At 38.5% G+C, this 20,129-nt stretch overlaps 2 protein-coding genes across 3 annotated transcripts in view; one reads left to right on the top strand and one right to left on the bottom strand.

Moving 5' to 3' along the window:
- Positions 1 to 11,858, bottom strand: part of coro2aa (coronin 2Aa) — a 60,582-nt gene extending 48,724 nt beyond the window's left edge. For both annotated transcript variants that reach the window (XM_028444240.1, XM_028444211.1), the window contains exon 1: positions 11,620 to 11,858. Coding sequence is in view for 1 of the 2 variants with exons in the window: in XM_028444211.1 (XP_028300012.1) it covers positions 11,620 to 11,634 (15 nt within the window). In the remaining variant the exon portion in view is untranslated. The remainder of the gene's footprint in view (positions 1 to 11,619) is intronic.
- The window catches only part of LOC114461820 (uncharacterized), a 30,222-nt gene extending 11,867 nt beyond the window's left edge, over positions 1 to 18,355 (top strand). Inside the window, exons 2-5 of the mRNA XM_028444255.1 lie at positions 16,278 to 16,506; positions 17,411 to 17,508; positions 17,594 to 17,931; positions 18,062 to 18,355. Coding sequence (XP_028300056.1) covers positions 16,418 to 16,506; positions 17,411 to 17,508; positions 17,594 to 17,931; positions 18,062 to 18,226 — 690 coding nt within the window. The 5' untranslated portion in view covers positions 16,278 to 16,417 and the 3' untranslated portion in view covers positions 18,227 to 18,355. The remainder of the gene's footprint in view (positions 1 to 16,277; positions 16,507 to 17,410; positions 17,509 to 17,593; positions 17,932 to 18,061) is intronic.
- Positions 18,356 to 20,129: the final 1,774 nt, after the last annotated feature.

Here is a 20,129-nt window from a genome sequence, read left to right as displayed (position 1 = left end):
AGGAACGTGCAACCTGTTCCCAGTGATCTGGGTGACAGTGATGAAGAAGAAGAAGAAGGAGAAGAAGAAGGAGAAGGAGAAGGAGAAGGAGAAGGAGGAGGAGGAGAAGGAGGAGAAGGAGAAGGAGAAGGAGAAGGAGAAGAAGAAGAAGAAGAAGAAGAAGAAGAAGAAGAAGAAGAAGAAGAAGAAGAAGAAGAAGTCATGATGTCCAGCTGGGTAAATGAATCCACCCTGAAGTGACAAGTCACAGCAGGTGACAGTTTGCTCATGGAGGCCAATGGTCTTCAGAACAATAGCAGGGCGGTTCCATGGTCACGTGCAAACTCTCCAGTTACGCAACAGCATTTTAGGATTTCTAAACCATTGTCAGGACGAGTACAGTAATAATCCTCGGCATCCAGCAGATTGTTTTCTAAAGCCTGTGCACTTAAACAGGATCTAGTTATTCAGTTTGGCTGCAGGGAACGAGCATGTAAAAATCATGTTTTATTTCTAAACACCATCTTGTGTAATATTGCAAATTCTTTTTGACGCTTTTATCCAATTTCTGTCCAGTCTTTGTTTTTATCTTTCGCCCAATAAATACCAGTTGTTTCCTTTTTCCCTACATTTTGCCTCTTTTTGTTCCACATTGTTGCCCTTTTTCACTATTGTTTGCCACATTTTGCCCATTAAAGCCACTCTTTGCCATTACCTACCAACTGGTTCCTCTTTATTTGCCCATTTTTTGGCCACTTTTCACTTTTTTCTTGCCACATTTTTGCCACTTTTGGACATTTTTTGGTCACCTGTCCATATCCGCTTCCACTCGCTCGTCAAAAAATAAATAAATAAATCAAATGTAGCGGACCAGACTGGCCAACTTTTGGTCGACGGCTGGGATGATGCCCAGTGTGCCAGATGGCCAGTCCACCCCTGGATATTGATGAACTGCTCAGTGGCTCTGAGTGTGTAGATCAGGGGTGTCAAACTCATTTTAATTCAAGGGCCAAATATGGACCAGTTCAGCTACAAGTACGCCACAGGTTATAGGCAGGAATACGAACAATTTCAACATTAAAGTGCCCAGGATTGCACTTCCAGTTATTAATTAAACATAAAGTATGGAAAGCATCAACAATATCGAAGCAATTTTGACCAATTTGTATTTAATTTGGGGAGCTTTTGTGGAATAATTTGAGAAAAATTGCATGGATTTTGGAAAAAATAGAGATCATTCAACAACAATTTACAACACAATTAGTTGGTAATTTACACAATGATTCTTGTTTTTTCTCATGGTTTTTCCTCGGATGCTCTGAAAGGCCGGATTTGTCTCCCAGGCCTGGAGTTTGTGGTGTAGATCATTGGTTTGGTACCTGATGGCTCATATCTTTGTGTGGAATCTACATGTGTGGGTTTAGTCTCACAGTAGGGACAAATATGTGTGCACACGTTAGCCTTGCAAATATTTATTCCTGGTTATTGTTTTCCAGAGTTTTATTAGGCTTTATTTACCGGCGACTCGTATTTTGATTTATTATTTTCTTTTGAATTATTATCATTTAAAAGGTTACTTCGTTCAGATGTAGCCTACGTATATGTTCATAATAGGAACTATGCACAATAATAAAATAACATTGAAAAGCTTGTAAATATGCAGTAGGAATTACTTTGGAAAACAATAACCAGGAATAAATATTTGATAAACTTGGTGAAATTACAGCATGTGCATGCAGTATGGGGCAGAATTTACTCCGTCTCCGGTAGCCTATGTCTCTGAAATGTTTCCGGATGTTTCCGGGTTTTAGTATCTCCCCATATTCTATGCTATAGATCTCGTAAACAACTCTTGACGCTGCCAAAATAAAAGGAAAATTCTGTGCTTTCATTAACAGTGGGGTTAACCCAAAGTACTGTGAAGTTGCTTATTGCAGATCAGAAAAGCAGATTCAGGGTCAGTAGATAATGTTTGGATTTTGGTCCTCCAACCCCTGTCCTTGTAATTGTGTCAGCTGTTTAATCACCATTGTTACATAAGTGCTGCTCCGATCAAACCTGTTGCCAGTTCACCTCGTGATCACCATCTTTACTCTTGTTTTCTGTTTTCTAGTGTACCAAACCCCATGTTTTCTCCAGACTCTCGTTTAGGATTATCTTCTTCTGCACATGCTTTCCTGGCTCTGACCCCTGATCTGATCTTTGGACTGGCTCTCAGATTTTGGACTAAATCTGTGGATTTACAATAAACAAACACCAAACGACAGAGTCGAGGACTTGAGTCCTATGGCTGAACCCCTGGTTTTGTTATGGAAGTATGAGTCATCATTTATTGGCAGCCTCAATATCTGCACCACCAACAAGAACAATGTGTGGTCTTGTAGCAAAGAAGCATAGGACATATGAGATGAGCTCATTGAGTTTCAGGCCATTTCCTACATGTTTTCAATTCTGTCATTTAATCCATTGCTAGAAGAGCAAATTATATAGACACAAGCCTACAGATTCATAGTGCTAACATTGTACCTGATACAACATTTACTCAACAAAAGCTTAGTATAATCTCTTGCCTAAGGCGCAAGTCAACCAGATGTCAATACGATATTTGATTCTGTAGGATTTGGTTAAACACTTCATTTAAGGGTTGTGTTTAAGGGGCTTTTTGGTAATTTTAATCCACGACTGGTGCCATCAAACACACTGTCAAAGTGACTCCCCAAGTATAGGGACAAACATGAGTACCTTTCACTTTTGAACCGATACAGTCGCAATACCCGATGCCTGGATATCAGTAACGGTACTCAATGGTAGCAAATGTTTGGTAATTTTGTGTCTATTTATCAAGGGTGTTGAAAAAATTGATTCACATAAGAATCGCGATTCTAATCATCAAGGATTCTGAATCGATTCATAAACTTCAAAAAACGATTAAAAAAATTTATATATATATATATATATATATATATATATATATATATATTTTTTTTTTTTTTTTTTTAGACCTTAAAAAGTATGAAATTGTCTTAAATTTAGATCAGATAGGTCTTAAATGTGCTTTACTGATTCTGACTGTACAATGTTATTTTTGAATTATCAATGAAAACACCAGTTACATTGTTGTGTATTTTGAAATGGGCCTTTTATGAGAGAGAAAAAAATCAGCCAGCCAAAGCTTTTATTTAGGCAATTTTATTTATTAACAGAAGCTTTATTTTTTGCATGCCTTAAGGTATTATTGTAGTCACTGAGAACTGAAACTTACTAAAAAAAAGTTTCTATTTCGAAAAATCACACAAAACACCAATTTGTGTTATTTGTGTAGAGTTTATTTTTGTAACTTCTGGGAAATGAAGGCAGCTCGCCTAAGCTTTTATTTAGGCAATTTTATTTATGAATAGAAGTTTGTTTTTTTTTGTATACCTTATACTTGTAGACACTGAGAGTTGAGACTTACTTCTGGAAGAAAGGGGCAGCTGGCCTAAGCTTTTATTTAGGCAATTTTATTTATGTAAGTTATTTCTTGTACAGTAAATAAGTTTTTATTTGTTTAGCATGAATAAATGTTACCTTTTGTCTTGGGTTTGCCTTTCTGCGATTTCATCATTGGAATCAGTTTATTTAAAAATATCTTATACAAACTATATTGTTTTGATGCCATAATTTACCTTAATACACTATGTATTGTATCAATTTTGAATCGGGAATCGGTTAAAACGAGAATCGATTTTGAAGTGAATCGTGACCCTAAGAATCGGAATCGAATCGAATCGTGAGACATCCGAAGATTAACATTCCTAGTATTTATGTACATATTTATTTCGTATTGTAACATGAAAACCCATAAATACAACAGCGCAGGGTTTTTTTGTTTTTTGTTTTTTTTTATTAATGCAAAAATTAAAAGCCAGCTCTACGTACCCCTCTTCCTTTTCTTTCCCCTGAAGGAAACATTGTGTGATGAGGTCCATGAGGGGCAAAGTAGGATATAGTAAAAATAAACTTTTTACTTAATGACTTGAACTGCACTTTATGTTATACTGCACTGCTGCCATCTTGTAGGACAAATAACCTGCACTGATCTCTACATCCGTCCTGTGTTAGTAAAACTTTGAGTTTCCGAGTGCATCAGTTTTCCCACAAGTTCCGAAGCCTGTTTATGAACGTTTTGTTCTCGGAGATTTCTAGTGGCTGTGCCAGTTCAGTTATCCCACCAGGGAAGATGGTCAGTACCAGAGATCCACCTGAAATTCGGACACCAAAGGTTTTTGGCCCAAAATGGTCCAAAATGGCATTTTTGGCCGATACTCTTTATTAACCGAAAAAGCCGTGGAAAAAATATTTTATTTATTGATCTACGAGGCCTAAACTATGTCTTTATCTACGTTAAAGGTAGTGATAGAGATCATCGCCAGCAGCTTTATGGTTCTAGATGTACTATTATTATTTAATCAACTATTTGTCTCTAATAGGGCTGGGGGCGGTATACCGGTTCACACCAAATAACAGTATATTATTACATTATGATATGAATTTCTAATACAGCGCCCGACTGGTGTATTTGATTACACAACTCTCGGAACGCTACGCTGCGTTTCAGACCGGACCGTTTTCAACCGTTGCACTTCTAAATAGGAAGGTAAACAGTAGCGGTCTGGTGTTAGTTGCGATGTAAATCACACGTGTAAATGGATAAGAAAGACACAATTGAAAGCTCTGAAGCTGCATGTGAGCATGTGCCTGCGTGCGCACGCCTCTGCTACAGGAGAACAACCCTCGCGGACACAGAATCATGGTTAGCTTAGCATGTTGGGAGTAACACACAAAAAAAGAGGAAAGGATCACAATTTGTAATTCCTATAACACGGAAATAAGTCCTGGTGGAGCTGCAAGCAAAACGCTACCTTATTCACCATAAGAAACCACCACACCACTGAGTATGCAGCATTTAAAGCTAGAAATCAAGCTAATGCTAAAGCTAAGCTAGCACGGCAAAGAGCCATTGGGCTGCTGTTGCAAATTTGTATTACTACTAGTGTGGAATTATTATACTATATTCACTCCTCATGACAGTAAATAGACAATCCTAAGTCAATCTACTGCAGTAATTCCTTTCTCTTACCTTTCTCTTTATTTTTCTTTATCCTCTATCCTTTCTTTATCCCTTATCCTTATATTTATCACTATTATTCTTATTGCTGCTGGTTTGTGTTTTTGTTTTACTTTTCCGCGCACCAACAACCAAGTCAAATTCCATGTGCTGTACTCGGCAAAATAAACCGATTCTGATTCGTATTCTGATTCTGATTCTCAACCAGTAGAAAATGCTGTGAACACCTGATTATACATGAAAAAAAAAATACCGTCATATAACTACAAAAAATGAAATGACCAGACAACAAATGCATCACATCATAGCTGACCTATCAGATTAAACATAACGTTATTTTCTCTGTTTTGTATCTATACTTAGAGCCTGATATTTTTTTTATTATTTTGAATTGAATTTATTGGTATTTCATTTTATTTTATTTTTTTTAAATTGTACATTTTGCTAACCTTTTATTTTATACAGATGCTTTTGTGCAAAATAAATTAAGTTCCAACTGTGCAATATTTGGTCTCTTCCTTTTTAAGTTTATACATGAAATGTTTACTGTATGCAAGGGACCCGTGGCAAGATTTATTAGCAAAAAATAAAAGTGGGGGGTAAAGGTAACTGGTAACTTTTACTTTAAGTTTCTACTTGAGTATTTTATGTATGACTCACTTCTACTTCTACTTGAGTAGAATATATCAGTACTCTTTATACCCCATGTTTGACTTTAAATTAATCAATTAAAATGCTATTTTACCGTGAAACCGTTAGAATTTTGAAAAATACAGTGATATACATTTTTGGTCATACCGTCCAGCCCTAGTCTCTAATATACAGTATTCTGTGTCAGACTAAAGCTCAACAAGAAAGAGCAGTAAGAAATCTAAGGCAGCTGTTATTGAAATGCACTGATAGCCGTTTTAGATAGATGGTATCTATTACACAACACTAGCCTGACAACAACATTTTTCCAGAAAGATACTCCGTAACCCAGGCGGGCAGGTTCAAGGGCATATTTGCACACACGCCTTCGATTGACAGCAATTATTACTCTAGGTAGGACTTTAAAGCTGCAGCAAGCAAATGTGAGTGTAGAAGGAGATGCATCAAACACTACTCAACCTCTGACACAGTTGACAACATATACAAAAGTTGATTTTATATATTACATTTATATGGAAAAGAGTTTAGTTTCATAAAATACGGACCTTCTCTTAAACTCAAGATTCATACCTGCCCACAGAGCAAATGTAAAGTATGTGTAATAACATGCAATGGATACGTGTTAACCATTTATTGCCAAACATGAAAGTTAACAATAGATTTCACTACAGCTGTCGTAGAAACATATAAAACAGAGAATAGGCCACCGTGTCTTTAAATAGCCTGTCGCAAACTGCTCATTAAAAGCTGTTGGTGTTTTTTTTGTTGTTTTTTTTCTTCAGCTCAGTTTAAAGTCTCTTACAACAGGCAGAGTTTATTTTTAGTCACAGAGTTTTCATCAGTTTTCCCAATGACAAGAACTGTGTTGGTGTGTAATGGTAGGTAGATGACAGGCCCACTCTAGTGCATGTTGTCACACATTATAGTGCAAAGGTTAGGACACAAACAAAAATAATAAAAAAAACACTTACAGATTAAATAGTATGGATGGATAAAAATGGGCCTGGCATAGAGAAATGAATGTATTTTTATTAAAATGCCCATATAATGATCTAAATTTAGGATCCACGTTATTTAATGTGCCAATGAATAATCATTAAAGATAAATAATTATTTTTATTTACCAATCATTGTGCTTAAAAATTCATTCTTATTTGGCTCTTGACCTTCTAGGTTGATCTTGGATTCAAATGTTTTTCAGCTTAAAGGAGACACATCATGGTTTTAAATCCTTCCTTTTTACATATAAATCATACAGTTGTGGTCTATATAAAGCGGAACTGCAATGCTTGGGTCTGAGTCCTCATTATTATAGCTCCACCGCTTTTCTACCCCTTTTCTGAGGTGCTTCTGAGAGTAACTCGATTTGGTGCGGTCTCTTTAAATGCAAATGAGACACTTTATACCCCGCCCCCTCTTCAGGTTACAGAGGTGACACTCGGTTCAACTCCACCCTGTTCGGCCATTTTTGTCGTTTGATAGAAGAGATACGGCTATGTAGCGGCGCATAAACTTTTTATTCAGAGGTTATTTACAAAATGTCAACAACAGAAGACTTGTCCATCCAAAATGAAGATGATGAACCTGCAGAACCCTAACAAGTGAGCTAACACAAGCACCGAGCTAACGCTAGCTCCAAGCTAACGTCACAAAATGCATTTTAATACAGTCTTTTCAAAGACAAAAACGGCAAAATGAAATGACTAATGAAAACTTTAGACTTAAATTAAATCACGTAGGCCATATCATCAAGGACCTAAAACGAGCACACAGCGCTAACATATGAAGTCTGAAGACGGTGCAACTGCTAATGCTAACAAAACAATGACAGGGACGTCTTATCATCACACTTTTTAGCGTTATTTACAGCTTACCGAAGTGCTCTGTTCGTCGTCTCCAAAGATAGAAGGAATTGAACCCTCAATCAGACAAAGTCTTTCAGCAAATCCTTCTTTATACTGGCGGAGGTTGCTGAAGCAGTCATCCTTGAAGTGCTTCGCGCACACAAAAATGACCTTACCCACAGATGTGGGTACATTTCCGTGAAAAATAAAACTCAACCAGGCACTTTGAAAAGGTTCTGATGCTGGGAGACGGTGTAATGAAGCGTGTGGGTTACTACATCCAACAACCAAATATTTTGACTTATCCTCTCGTAACTTCTGCATCCTTGAGCTTGGACTACAAAATAAAAGCGAGAAATAAAAATGGCGGATTGCTCGAAGTGTTGGGCCTGGAGGTGATGTACTAATTTGGCAGTTCCGCTGCAAATACTGTGACGTAATAGTTCAAAAAACGTAATAGAGAAAAGAAAAATCGAAACAGATTGAAAAATATGACCAAGACAGAATATAAAAATATCTACGGAGCACCTGAAGAGACTAATTTGAACTTTTCTGTACTTCTAAGCACTCTAAATATACAACAAAATGCATTTAAGGGCTAAAAAAGTGGATTTAGCATGATATGTCTCCCCTTTAAACTAAATTACTGAAACACACGTGATTTTAAACTGAGAAAAAACATTTTAAACATGTACATAATGAATTATTGAATTTAAAAGATTGATGTAAATGTTGAGTTGGATTCTGTAAAGTTTCACCAGTACACAGTAAAACATATCCATACCAGCCTGTCATTGCCTGATCTTGTTAGATCTCTGAGGCTCAGCAGGTCTGGGCTTGGTTAGTAGGTGGATGAGAGACCACTGAGCATTCCAGGCATCACAGTGGGGGACAGTCACCCCAGTAGTATCTGTCATTGCGTCCTTGGGCAAGGCACTTCACCCACATTGCTTAGTATGAATGTAGTGTGTGAATGAGTTTTGCTGGTGGTTGGAGGGACCGATGGCGCACTATGGCTGCCTCGCTTCCGTCAGTCAGTGGCTACAATAGTAGCTTACCACCACTAAATGTGGAGTGAAAGAACAAATGCCTTAATTCTGTAAAGCGCTTTTAGTGTCTATGACAAAGTGCTAAATAAAATCCAATGCATTATTATATCAATAATGTTTTAACAATTAATGTTCTCTAAACAAATTATTTCATCACAATCAATATATGTTGAGAAAACAAAAAAGTCTAGATTACAATGAGGGCATTTACTAAACATAAATCCAAAGTCTGTCCCAGCACTTAACATGATGTGAGACATTAAACACGGCGCTTTAAAACAGCATTTTCTTTTTTCTTAATGATTGTTTACATCCACTCAGACAGATCGGACTAAAAACAATAGACCCTAAACCACCTGGGGAAGTGATTTCTTAACAGCTACACAAAAATAAAAAAAAGAGCTACACTTCATGTTTTTAATATACAGGATGGCATTGGTAAAACCAAAAACCTCAAATTACTCTATAACTTTGAGGACAAATTAGTCAATGAAATGCAACACCTAAAAAAAAAAAAAAAACCTGCCAATTTTTTTTAAAGAAAAATTCAAGTTTCGATTTGATTTTCGATTTTTTTTTTTTCAATGCACTTAAAAATGACTGCAGACATCAGATATATTGTCAAAAGTGCAACTCTATTGCTGTGATTGTCCTCAAGAGTTAAATTGTATAGAACAATCCCTAAATAAAAAGTAACTCAATAATTTCAAGCTTTAACCCAGGTTTAAGCAATAGTACAACAGCAACTTCACAGTAGCTTAAATTTTCTGATTAAGACATCAGATAACTACATATTTTATAACATATAACAATTAAAATTACAAAAATAATAAACTCTTCCCTTAGCATCTCAGCATAGAGCGAATAAAAAATGAAACATGCCTGTGGCACACATATAGCCTTCTCAAAGGGTAGACATATGTAAACAAAGAGGGGGCAGGCTCACATCACGCTATGGTAACCCACAAGGACGAAATATGAAAAAGCACGAAAAAACTGTGGTGGGGGCAAAAAAAAAGAAAAAAAAAAACCGACCGATCTTTATCCTTATCCCTTATCAACTACTGTCTGCATACACAGTCAAAAGACAAGGGAGGCTGGCCAGTCTGACTGTGTTGATTTTTGCGACAGTGCCGAAGCGCTTGTAGCCACTAGGGACGCTTAACGTGAAAGTCACAGGTCTAGCGCCCCTTGTGGCCAAAAGTTACACAGTGTGCCTTTCAGTATGTTTTCATAGTTACATTTTTAAACCCATCCGTTACTGAGTAAATAATTAATATTTGTTTTAAAATGATCATTATTTTGAATTGAATTTATTGGTGTTATTTCATTTTTTTTATTTTTTTATTGTACATTTTGCAGACCTTTTATTTTATACAGATGCTTTTGTGCAAAATAAATTAAGTTCCAACAATGCAATATTTGGTCTCTTCCTTTTTAAGTTTATACATGAAATGTTTACTGTATGCAAGGGACCCGTGGCAAGGTTTATTAGCAAAAAATAAAAGTGGGGGGTAAAGGTAACTGGTAACTTTTACTTTGAGTTTCTACTTGAGTATTTTATGTATGACTCACTTCTACTTGTACTTGAGTACAATTTCAATCAAGTAACAGTACTTCTACTTGAGTAGAATATATCAGTACTCTTTATACCCCATGTTTGACTTTAAATTAATCAATTAAAATGCTATTTTAGCTTGTGCTTTCTCAAAGGGATTAGTAGTGGCTCAACTATTTAATAGTCTGCAGTTTAGGCCTATCATTTCTCTGTCAATGGATTTAAACAGAAGTCCCTGCCTACCTGCATGTTTATTTACCTCAGCCACAGGTTTCATCAGTAGCACATTATAGGGAAAGACACGATCAGCTCCATATTTAAACAAAGTGTCAATCCACACGAAAACGTATCAACAGACCCCAGGTCTATACGTACGTTTACCGGATCTTCTCTACATAAGCGTAATGTGCCCATGTTGTTTCACCATGCAGGAAGGGCAGAATGGTCTAAGGCGCCGCACTCAAGGATCCTTCCTTCCACTAACGTGGGTTTGAATTCCGCTTTTGTCATATATATATTTTCATTTTAGCATATTTAACACGGCAAATTCCACCGGTAAAGGTACAGAGAGGAAAGAAAAACAGGGCAGGGGAAGGGCCGGGGGAGGGGGAGGGAGAGAGCGAAAAGAAAAGGGGCGCTGGGGAGCGAAAAGAGAGGGAGAGACAGACAGAGAGAGAGAGAGAGACAGACAGAGAGAGAGAGAGACAGACAAGAGAGAGAGACAGAGATGACAGAGACGACAGAGAGAGAGAGACAGACAGAGAGAGGAGAGAGAGACAATAGATACAGACAGATAGATATACATACATATATACATATATAGACCTACATATATACATATATATACATACATATATACATACATATACACATATATACATACATACATATATACATACATATATATATACACATATATACATATATATACATACATATATACATATACATATATACATACATATATACATATACATATATACATACATATATATATATATATATATATATATATATATATATATGAGCTCAAATAAAACAGAACTTTGAGTCACGTGGTACACCTATCACGTCACCTAAACTGCCCAATGAGGGGCGTTCCGTATGAATAGGCATGTAGTATATTCATACGGTTCCATATAAATAACCACGGCCATATTTAAATCCTGAAGTGTGTAGCATGTCAGCTGCTGCAACTAATGCACTATGATGCACACAACACATGCACGATGATGCAAGTAGGAGTGTGCAGCACAACCTCGTGGTTTACTTGCAGCAACGACACACGCGCACGCACGCACGCACACACACTGAGGAGTTTTTGGCTGTGAAACGGACTGGGACGCCTCATGGCTAGAGCTGTGCATCCTTAAATAAAGCTGTCCCAGTACCAGCTGCTCACAGTTCATACACAAGCCAGTGTTTCCTCACCTTCTGGACGGGCATGCGGTGTGAGGTGCGTCGGCAGGTGGTAGTTCAGCTCTCCCTGAGGCGGACTGGACTTCCGTGAGGCGCAGCAGCAGCAGCGGCGGCGGTGGTGGTGGTGTTGGTGGTGGTGGTGAGGGACGTGGATGGGGTGGATTTGTTACAAATCCTGTTCACTTAAAAGTCATGATGCCCGGAGTAACCTTGAGAGTCCTGGAAATAAACAGTGAACGCTCACAGGCAGAGCATTGCCCTCTGGGACACACTGCCCCCACCTACAGTAGAGAGGAGGAGGAGGAGGAGGAGGAGGAGGAGGGATGCGAGCACAGGATGCGAAGAGTGAGGGAGGAGGATGAGGGAGGGGCGAAAAAAAAAATCAGGCCTCAGAACATCTTCTAAAACAGCGTTTTTCAACCTTGGGGTCGGTACCCCATGTGGGGTCGCCTGGAATGAAAATGAGGCCGCCTGAAATGTCTAGTAATTACTGAATAAAACTGTTGTGAGATGTGTCTAACTTTAATGTGTTTCAGGTAGGGCTGCTCAGTGAGTGAATATGAGTGACATACATGCGTGCGGCTGTGTGTGAAAGGAAGCTGCAGAGAAAGAAGGTGTGTGCATGCCGATGGGAGAGTCCTACACGGTGACCGGGATAGATAGCGAGGCTATAGTGCAGAAAGAAAATAAGGTGCAGCTCTGAGACAACCACGGTTGGGGAGACTCAACAGGAAAGGTTTTAACAAAATAGATGTTTACATTTTTTTTTTTTTTTTTTTTAAATTAAAACACAACACACAATCCTAAACAACTGTATTCTATACTTTCCCTTTGTCAATATATACAGCCATGGCCAAAAATATTGGCACCCCTGCACCTCTGTCAGATAATGCACCACTTCTCCCAGAAATGTGTTGAAATTACAAATGCATTGGTATTCACATGTTTATTTCTTTTGTTTGCTTTGGAACAACACAAAAAAAGCCAAATCTGATATCATTCTACACAGAACTCCAAAAATGGACTGGACAAAATTATTGGCAACCTCTACTTAATATTTGGTAGCACAACCCTTTGGAAGAAGGGTGCCTTCTCCCAACTGCTGTTTTGAGATCTCTCCGCAGGTGTTCTATGGGATTTAGATCTGAACTCATTGCTGGCCCTTTCAGAACTCTCCAGCACTTTGTCTTAAGCCATTTCTGGGTGCTTTTTGAAGTGTGCTTTGGATCATTGTCCTGCTGGAGGACTCATGACCTCTGACAGAGACCCAGGTTTCTGACACTGGGCCCTACATTGTGCCCCAACAATCTTTGGTAGTCATCAGATCTAGTTTGAATACAATTCAGTATAAAAATATCTGAGCCATGGCACAACTTATCGCTAATCCTGGCTACTCTGTATTTTTAACACAAATAAACAACTTGTATTTTTCTAAATTCTGAATTATCATTATTTTTTAAATACGGAATAAATAACTCTATCCTATACTTAAATGCAGAGGTGTAAAGAGTACTGATATATCCAACTCAAGAAGAAGCACTGTTACTTGATTGGAATTTTACTCAAGTACAAGTAAGCCATACATAAAATACTCAAGTATAAGTAAAAAGTAGCTCAAATAAATAGTACTAAAAAAAAAAAGTTACGTTTTTTTTAGGTTTGGAACCTCGGTTCTAAAAGCAATGAGTTCAATGCCTAATAAATGATAACAACAAAGTAATCCGTGACTGGAGCCATCCTGTAATAACTTCATCCTATTATTTGATTTGAGCTGAATAATAGATGTGGAAGGTGACAGCTCATCTTATTGATCTGTTTATACAGCCTATAAATACAGGAGGTGAAAGAGGGTGGAGAAAGATAACCTCAGACAACCTTTCCTCACTTCATGAAGGTGTGTGTAATCTTTTTTTTTTACTTTTTCTGCTCATGCTAGGGAATGTAAAAGGTGGGGAAGAGTTGACTGCTTTATAGTGAGAGTGAGATGTGATGTTATAGTTGTGCACATTGTGTTTATTGTGTTGTGTAATTAGTTCAACCAGTCAGGTGACAAGTGTGGCGAAATTGAAGCAGGTGACGCAGCACCCAGCTTAAGTATAATGGTGGTGGTTGTTAACAGAGGGAAGGAGTGTGTGGTTAGACCTAAAACTGGTATTTGGACTCAACGTGACTAAGGCTAAGACCAGTACGAGCTTATCCCACAGCCCAAGGCATGCCAGTCCATCCATGACCAATGTTTGTGCAAGAACCACTTCTGCGCCCCGGGCCCAAAGAAACAACGGGAACCAAGGACCCTCACGACCGAGCAGCCCACCCAGATGCCCCAGAGATACCAGGCTAGAGAGGCAGCCACCGCCGCCCCACATACACACCCGAGAAAGCCCCAAGGGGCTGAGGACCTAGCGCACCCCGCCACCGACCACAACCCCCAACCCCACCCACGCCCCAGTACCCAACGCCCCCAGGGGAGGGCCCAGAAAGCCCCCTTGCCGGGATCCCAGCAGAGAAGCAAAGGCCCACGCTTAGGAGACGGCCAGGACCCCCGCCGGTAGGCCCAGAATCAGCAGGGACCGAAACCCAGGCTAGAAGGAACCGGGACAAAAGCAACAGCAGCAGTAGCCTGCCCAAAGACGACGGCCACATCCCCAGCCGCCTGGGGCACCAAGGGGACATTGCAAGTCTCCCCACTAGCCCCTCGGAGCACAGACCGAGTGCCCCAGAGTGCCCCAGATCACCCTTCATCAATGTCACCCGCACAATGAGCCTTAGTTATTGTCAAAGTCCTGAAGGTGTGTGTAATCTAATGTGGTGACTAGGTTGTTTTCCTGTACTAAAACATAGCTTTTCTTGAAGTTGAAATTACCCTCTTTTTTTAAAGCTGCAGATGCATTTGTTGTCCTTATATGTTTAATAACAGAAATTGTATATAAAATACCTCTGAATAATAAAGCTCAAGATATTTCTGTTTGTTAGGATACATCTGATTACATTATTGAGATCAAGTACGGGTATAGAGTAGACACAACTGGAAATCAAACCAGCAACCTCTGCATTGGCAGGTCAGGTGGCAGCTGTTATCTCATCTCTTCACATGTCATATACTGTATAAACCACAAAGTATTAATTTCCCATTGCTGTGAACATTTCAGTTACATGGCACATATTTGAAACAGGCAAATAGTTGAAAATAACTTGCAATGCAAAGCACAGGGTGGAGATTGTGTTGTAGCCCTGTAGGCAAAAGAGGCTCCAACTGTCATTTAAAGCACTGAGGCCACTGATCGCAATGGAGCACAGAAACAAAGATGAGGGCATCCACACAAGTTCACTGATCACTTAGTCCTGAGGGTATGAGGGGAGGTTCCCTGGTGAGATGTAGTCAGCACACTGTGGATAGTTTGTGTGCATTCACCAGGGGTGGAGCAGAGATTTTAAAAGTGAGGGTGTTCACAGGGTAGGGCAGCCATCGACTCCCAGTTTAGTTTATTGAATTAATTTACTAAAACCATGATAAGGCTGTTATTAAGTCAATGATACTCAACATGTGGCACTTTATGACTTCATTTTAATTATTATTACCCCAGAAAACCTTAAAAGGGGGAATATTTTACCTTTTCTTTGGCCATTTTGAAACTTCCTTTGTCCTAATTTTGTTTGACACATTTATCAATTTTTTGTCAATTCTTTAACCATTTTTTTTTTTTTTTTTACACTTTTTATCCAAATAAGCTCCATTTTGCTCAATAAAAAACACTTGTTTCCTTTTTTCCCAACATTTTGCCACTTTTTATTCCAAATCTTTGCCCTTTTTCAATATTGTTTGCCACTTTTGCTCACTTAAGCTACCTTTTGCCATTACATAACACCTGTTTCCTCTTTTTTTGTCAATTTTTTCTTTCTTTCTTTCTTTTTTTTGCCACTCTTGACTGCCTTTGGCCCATTTCAGTCACTTTTCACTCTTTTTTGACATATTTTGGACCATTTTTTGCCACCTGTTAGTCATTTGTTGTCACTTCACTCATCGCTTTTAACTCTTTGTTTACCATTGGAATGGCAGCTTTGTCAAATGACTGGCTGTGATTGGCTTGATCACCATCCATTCACTCGAACTGGACCAATATGTTTTCAACAATGAATCCCTCTGTAAAAAGAGAGGGGGATACATTTTTGTTTTCATGAAAGTGCGGGTGTCGCATCCCCCGCATCCCCTATGGGTGAGACGCCCCTGACAATCACTACTGTTTCTGTAAAATCCTTTTCTTAATCCTAGTTAAAAAAAAAAAAAAAAAAATTATACTTCTCTCTTGCTCAAATAAAGTAAGTTTGTCCTTGTTTCTACGTCAAAGTATGAGCACTGTCTGCCATGTCTTTATTGCATAGTGATTGTCTCCCCCTAGTGAGGCAACTTAGTTATTACAAGAAGTTCAGTACAAGAATACTCGGTTTTTTCCACAGTAAATGGCAAATAAATTGAACTTGAACTTGAATATGAACACTAACAATTACATTAATTCTGTAATATCATTGAAGAAAGATAGAATAAATTGCATTGGAAAATTGATATTAGTTGTGAAGAAAAAAAAAATCTGCTTGTTGGGTGAAATGAGATCAAAATGTGCCACCATCAAGGCACAAGCAGTAAGTGACGTACGTCTGTCCCATTTGTTTAGAGTCCCGCACCAACTTCATGCATAGACATGTGTGATAGCGATGACTTCATTCGCGCTCCAGTTGGTGGGCGTGGCCAGTTGCATCCATACAGAACGTCACGTCACTAGATCAAAGCCTACTTGTTGGTAGGACAGGAAAGATGGCACGACGAGTTTTCCTTGAAGGAAAAACAAGAACGACAAAAATGTTAACCGAGGAATCAGCGGACATCATACGTAACATGCCAGGGTAAGTGACTGTATTAATATAAACACATTCTCACCACGAAGAGCGTTTCTCTTAAAATAATGTATTATTAGTGCATTATTACTGTTGCACTTAATCACGCATGAAACATTGCCTTTGTACATGAAATGCGCTTTTCATTTAGTTTGCCTTGCCCTCGGCTACTTCCACCGTTTTAGTTGGAATATATGACGATTATATGGTCTCCAAATTTTCAGGAAAAATAGGTAGAAGTGGGCTGTGTCTGAGTGGTTTTCTGGAGTTCATATATTTTTGAATTATTGAAAATTTGTCTGCAAATAAATTGCCCTTCGCCTGAATTGTATCCTTTATCATAGCAGGCTGGCTTTGAATATGAAGTTTCAACCGTGAGTAGCCTAAAAGCACAAATCCGTCATTGAAAAACTACTTAAGTTAAAGTAAAAGTCACTAAAGAGAATAAAACGTACGATAAATATGGTAATTATTCAATTTATTAATAATAATGCCTCTGCTTTTACTCTGTGTTTAAATCACCATTACTATGTATGTGTCACATAGATTAAATTACAATATAATCATATGATATACTTATTAAGTATTACTTTAGATAATGTAAGCCAATAAATAACACATAAGGCAAGACAAATTCATTAGCACATTTCATACACAAGGCAACTCGATGTGCTTAAAAATGTATGCATATTTTTAATGATCTTTGTGGGTCCACACACGAATCAATGTACACGCAGACAACAGATTGTATTACGCACACACAAATACTTTTGTTCCAATAATGGCCCCATAGTCCGCACGCTGCGGTTTTGTCCCACAACCCTCCATTTATTTAATAATAATGGAAAAAAATCATGATAAAACAATGTTTTTATTGTGTTATTTCATATATGATTGTGCTTCTGCTTTACAGCTATGTTTCCGAACACCGGCCTAGAGTTTTGAAGGGGTCAAAGGTGGGGAAGCATCCAAACAAAACATGGGGGCCAAATGAAGTGAAATTGCCTGAGAGTAAGTTTATGTCTTCATTCAAAGTGTAAGGTGATTGAAGTGATTTAACTTTATATAGGTGTTCATAATTATTGTTTTCTTTCAGCCATCAAGATCATTCCTGGGGATGAACGACCGCGTGCAATTCCTCCTCGGCGGGAAAAACAAACTCTGGAGATTCTCAACGATATGAATAATCAAGAGAAGAGCGTTGGGTTACCAAAAATGAACATTGCATTGCGAGGGACGACCAATGCAAGGCCAAACATAGCCAGTAAAGGGCCACAGAGGGTAACCGTATTCCCAGAGATTACCCCTGCTGTGCCACGTAAAAAAGTGCGTACATGTATGGACACCTGCAAGGGAATACAACAGGCTAAAGAACAGGAAAGAAGGATTCAAGAACATAAGGATCGTATTGCTAATGCAATTATTGTGCAGAAGGTACAGTCATTCACATTTCTGATTGTTGACATTTTTCTCCAGATGAATATCAGACCAATTTTTTTTAAAAATCGAACAACTTGAATAGCAGGACTTATTTATTGTGATCTCTTATTTTCTGTCTTTCCAGGACCTGGAGCGGCAGTTGCAAACCCTGTTTGTTGAGCATCATCACCTCCCATTGCTCATGGATATGCCTCGTCATGAAATACGCAAACACGAAATTGAAGCGTCAATGGACCAAGTGGAAAGGGACATCAGGCTTGTCAGGAATTTTATAGCCTTAAACCAGTAAGACAGGGATCTCACTGCTGCTGGTGTATAAATCTGTGAATGGGTTTGGTCCAGAATACATCAGTGACATGTTAGTCAGGTATGAACCCAGCAGGTCTCTCAGATCTATGGACACAGGTCAGATAGTGGAGCCCAGAGCTCACAGTAAACATGGTGATGCTGCTTTTAGTTGTTATGCTGCAAAGAAGTGGAACAAACTGCCAGCAGAGCTGAAGTCAGCATCCAATGTGAACATTTTTAAATCAAAGTTAAAGGCACTTTTTTTCTCTACTGCATATGATTGAGAGAGAGATTTTTTGTCATGTTGTTGATGTAATGATGATTTTACTGATGATTTTAATTGATTTTAAGTAAGTAAGTAAGTAAGTAATATTTATTTATATAGCACCTTTTACAGACAGGAGTCACAAAGTGCTTCACAATACATACAGTGCATACAATACAATACAAATTACAGTTACTGTCACAAAAATATGATGGTCATAAAACAACCCTTTATCACTGGAATTTTAAAATGCTTTCTGAAACAAATAGGTTTTCAGTTGGCTCTTAAAAGCATCAACGGAATCAAGCAAACGCAAGGAAAACGGAAGATCGTTCCAGAGCGTTGGCGCGACCGCCTGGAAGGAGCGATCTCCTCTGGTCTTGTAACGGGTACGGGGGACCTTGAGCAGGTTCTGATCCTGGGACCTCAGCCTCCGGGAGGGGGTATAAGGACACAACAAGTCTCTAATATAGGAGGGAGCCTGACCATGCAAGGCTCTGAAGGTCAGCACCAGAATTTTAAAATTGAAACGAAAAGTGACTGGGAGCCAATGAAGGGCTTTTAGAATGGGAGTAATATGGGCCCTTTTGTTTGTGCGAGTCAGTAACCTCGCCGCAGAGTTTTGTACCTGCTGAAGACGAGACAGCGCCTTTTTGGCCTTTTTTACTGATGATTTTAAATGTTCTTATTGATTTTAAACAAATGAATGTTTTATCATGTAAAGCACATTGAGTTGCCTTGAGTATGAAATGCGCTATACAAATAAATTTGCCTTGCCTTGCCTTGCCTTGCCTTGCCTTAAGGCTATAAAATGCTATGTGTAAGCTTCGTGATTGTGTGTGCCTGTAGTTGTAGTGACACATCTCAGCTCGGATAACATATGGTAAAGAATGGTTAAGATTTTTATTTAGATAGTTGTCTTTGGGTACTTTTTTGAAACCAGTGGTAACAAATAGGAAGTGACGCGAAGGTAGCAGGTTTGTCTAGTAGTAGTTTGTCCCTCAGGATCAAAGCAAAAACTGGTTTAGTGTGGGTTCTCTCCGAGTTTCTTCGGCTTCCTCCTTAACTGTAAAAGTTGGAGACAGTGTTTACCAATCTAACTGTCTTTTTTAAAGTTTTTCTCAAACATGAACGTTTTGAAAGCTTTTGTCCTAGGGCCTTTATGGGCCTCTTGACATTTTAGTAAAAGTATTTTAATTTGGCTCATTTTGTTGTAAAAATGCAAGAGTGACTCCCTGTTATGGCAATTATTATATTAATCATTATATCATCAAATGTGTGTTCATGTGTACAATTTGTCATGCGTTTATACACGATTACTGCATTATTCATTGTACTTTTAAACAGAGACGTTGCTCCTTTGCTGAGTCATGTTAGATTACTCGCAGTACAGATTGTACTGTATTCACAGTGCCAGCAAAAACCAGAATCTGCTCAAAGTCTCAACAAAGTTCTGATAAGCAGAACTCTGTAGCAGTAATTTTCCTTCAAAAATTCTTCCTCCCTTCACCCTCCCTCCCCTTCCTCTTCATCAGCAATAAAATAAATTGCTTTAATCTTTCAGGGTTCAGCGCGTCACCTACTGTTGAGGAGGGTCATTGTCTTTATCCTTTGCTCTTTTGTTTATTAAATATGTTTT

Source organism: Gouania willdenowi, chromosome 1, assembly GCF_900634775.1.
Source record: "Gouania willdenowi chromosome 1, fGouWil2.1, whole genome shotgun sequence".
NCBI classification, from domain to species: domain Eukaryota; kingdom Metazoa; phylum Chordata; class Actinopteri; order Blenniiformes; family Gobiesocidae; genus Gouania; species Gouania willdenowi.
This window is presented reverse-complemented; position numbering and strand designations above follow the sequence as displayed.